Genomic DNA, 2,500 nt, shown 5'->3' on the forward strand with positions numbered 1-2,500 from the left:
GCTCGACTGTTCCCCCGCTCGTGTCTGCCTGCTAAGCATCTCTATGACGACACTACAGTTCGTTCCGCGCATGCGCGAACGACCGACGACACTCGTTCGTTCCGCGCATGCGCGAACGACCCCAGAAACTCGTTCGTTCCGCGCATGCGCGAACGACCCCCGAAACTCGCATGAGCGCATGAGGTAAAAGTTACAGCTCCACCAATCAGGTTCCGAGGTGATTCGTGCTGCATAGCTAATGAGCTAAAAGTCACAGCTCCACCAATCAGGTTCCGAGGTGATTCGAGCTGCATAGCTAATGAGCTAAAATCCACAGCTCCACCAATCAGGTTCCGAGGTGATTCGAGCTGCATAGCTAATGAGCTAAAATCCACAGCTCCACCAATCAGGTTCCGAGGTGATTCGTGCTGCATTGATTCGCACTGAGCGCATGCGCGAACGACCCCAGAAACTCGTTCGTTCCGCGCATGCGCGAACGACCCCAGAAACTCGTTCGTGTGGTTGAGCCTGCGGGGCGGGGGATGATGATGGGGGGGAGTGGTCGTCCTGAGCATCGTGTCTGCCAGGAATATAAGGAGTGCGCGCCGCCTGAGGCGTCGTCGTGATGCCGTCGTCGCCCGGCTTGTGAGTGTACTGAGTACGTAATAAAGGAGAGCTGCGGGCGAAGTACGCCCGCGCGCGCGCTTGTGCAACACAGCCCGGCTCGACTGTTCCCCCGCTCGTGTCTGCCTGCGAAGCATCTCTATCACGACACTCGTTCGTTCCGCGCATGCGCGAACGACCAAAGAAACTCGTTCGTTCTGCGCATGCGCGAACGACCAAAGAAACTCGTTCGTTCCGCGCATCCGCGCATGTGGGAGATAAAAACATTAGAAAGGAAAAAATAACTTGCACCAAAAACTTTATGTTTGTTCAAAGTTTTTGATTGAACAAAATAAAGGCGATTCCATGAAGAACTTACCTTCAAATTTGACTTTTAAAAGGACAACATATTGCAATAAGATTAGCAAAAAAGGTGAGGGGGGGGTGTGTCAAATCAATCACCACGACAATTTTAGGGCAGAAAAGCTCTCTCAAAGTTACTGACCACTTTGATTGCACTTTAACCTACATATATATATATATATATATATATATATATATATATATATATTTTATATAATATTGGGTGTTCGTTTTGAAACAAACGACACGAGGGAATCAGGGTAAATATTAGGCGATCGCTTCCATGAACACTCACTTGGTTCGTGCAAAACCTAACAGGACAAATCCACACCTCACTCCTCCACAGTTTGCGCGATGTCGATCTGTCCTGGTTTCCAGCTACAGTTTGTGCGATGTCGTATTTTCTTGAATTTTCTGTTTAATTCTACTCGACAGGGCAAAAGCAAACATCGGTTCTTGTCTCAGTGCGTTCGTGTCACGTGACTGGACGAGCATATGCTAAAATTCATATGAAAATGCTCAAATAAATGTTCAACGTAAATATAAAAAAAACAGCAATAATATCAACTAACACCAATATATTGTTGTGAAATGAATGCAGGACACATTTCGATTGAAAAAATTATTTATCCAAGCTATTTACAAAACAAACACAACCAAACAATTTGAAAAAACCAAACGAAACAATTTGAACACACGCAAAAAATGGGGAAAAAATTACTTTTAGAAATCTTTTTGAAAAAGTGTGGACCCTTCCTCGGTGTGCAACTTCGGTTCGCTACCATCAATTCACAAACTGAAAAAAACAATCATACATGACGACAATTATTTTAAAATACGAACAGCATTTTAAAACAATATTCAAACAACAATATTAAATGATTATATCATATATATATATATATATATATATATATATATATATATATATATATATATATATATATATATATATATATATAGTGACGTCCACGGGACTTGAACAGTCCCGCCAACGTAGAATGAGCCGAAACGATGGAGGCGGTTTATTTATTTATCACCCAAAGATGGCGGTTCTAATCGCTCTACTGCAAACGGGACGAGGAAGGTGGCACGAGTCGCTTTTCACTGAGTTGATAACGTTTATTCCTCTAACCAAAAATAACAAGACTCAGCAAGAAGAGGGATCCAGGGCGATTCGACGGGATGGTGTGGGATCGGGCGTGGGGAAAACACAGACAATTCCAATGAAAAGACAAATCTCAAACCCTCTAAGGCGCCAGGTACACACACACACACACACACACACACACACACACACAACGCAGCTATTCCTGGTGGTCAGGCTGGACCGTGGTGTGGACGCAACAGTCCTTGGATTGGCGTTGGACGAGCTGGCCTTGCTCTCGTCGGGGGGGGGGGGGCAGGAGAAACCGTGGTGCTGTCGACCTCCTGGTCTTGGCCCAAGTCCGCTCACAGCCGCCAGGGAACCAGCTCCGGCACCAAACCGCGAGCAGGAGAGGGAGGCAGGTCCGCCCGCCGTTCAACCCCGTACTCCGAGCCAGCAGAACCCCAG

The 2,500-nt window shown here is 46.2% G+C and overlaps 1 protein-coding gene across 14 annotated transcripts in view; it reads right to left on the bottom strand.

The window, feature by feature from the left end:
- LOC147007928 (F-box/LRR-repeat protein 4-like) overlaps positions 1-2,500 on the bottom strand; it is a 21,440-nt gene that overhangs the window by 14,997 nt on the left and 3,943 nt on the right. For 9 of the 14 annotated variants that reach the window (XR_015053771.1, XR_015053770.1, XR_015053772.1 and 6 more), the window contains 2 exons: positions 1,667-1,741; positions 1,241-1,369 (listed from right to left, as the gene is read on the bottom strand). The exons of 1 other annotated variant lie outside the window; for it this stretch is intronic. Coding sequence is in view for 1 of the 13 variants with exons in the window: in XM_085866106.1 (XP_085722232.1) it covers positions 2,468-2,500 (33 nt within the window). In the remaining 12 variants the exon portion in view is untranslated. Of the gene's footprint in view, positions 1-1,240; positions 1,370-1,666; positions 1,742-1,945 lie in introns of those variants that run through there. 4 more of the 14 variants (XR_015053767.1, XR_015053764.1, XM_085866106.1 and 1 more) reach the window with 4 other exon arrangements.

This window comes from Eptatretus burgeri, chromosome 23 (assembly GCF_056783735.1).
Source record: "Eptatretus burgeri isolate ZD-2024b chromosome 23, Ebu_testis_v1, whole genome shotgun sequence".
Taxonomy (NCBI): Eukaryota; Metazoa; Chordata; class Myxini; order Myxiniformes; family Myxinidae; genus Eptatretus; species Eptatretus burgeri.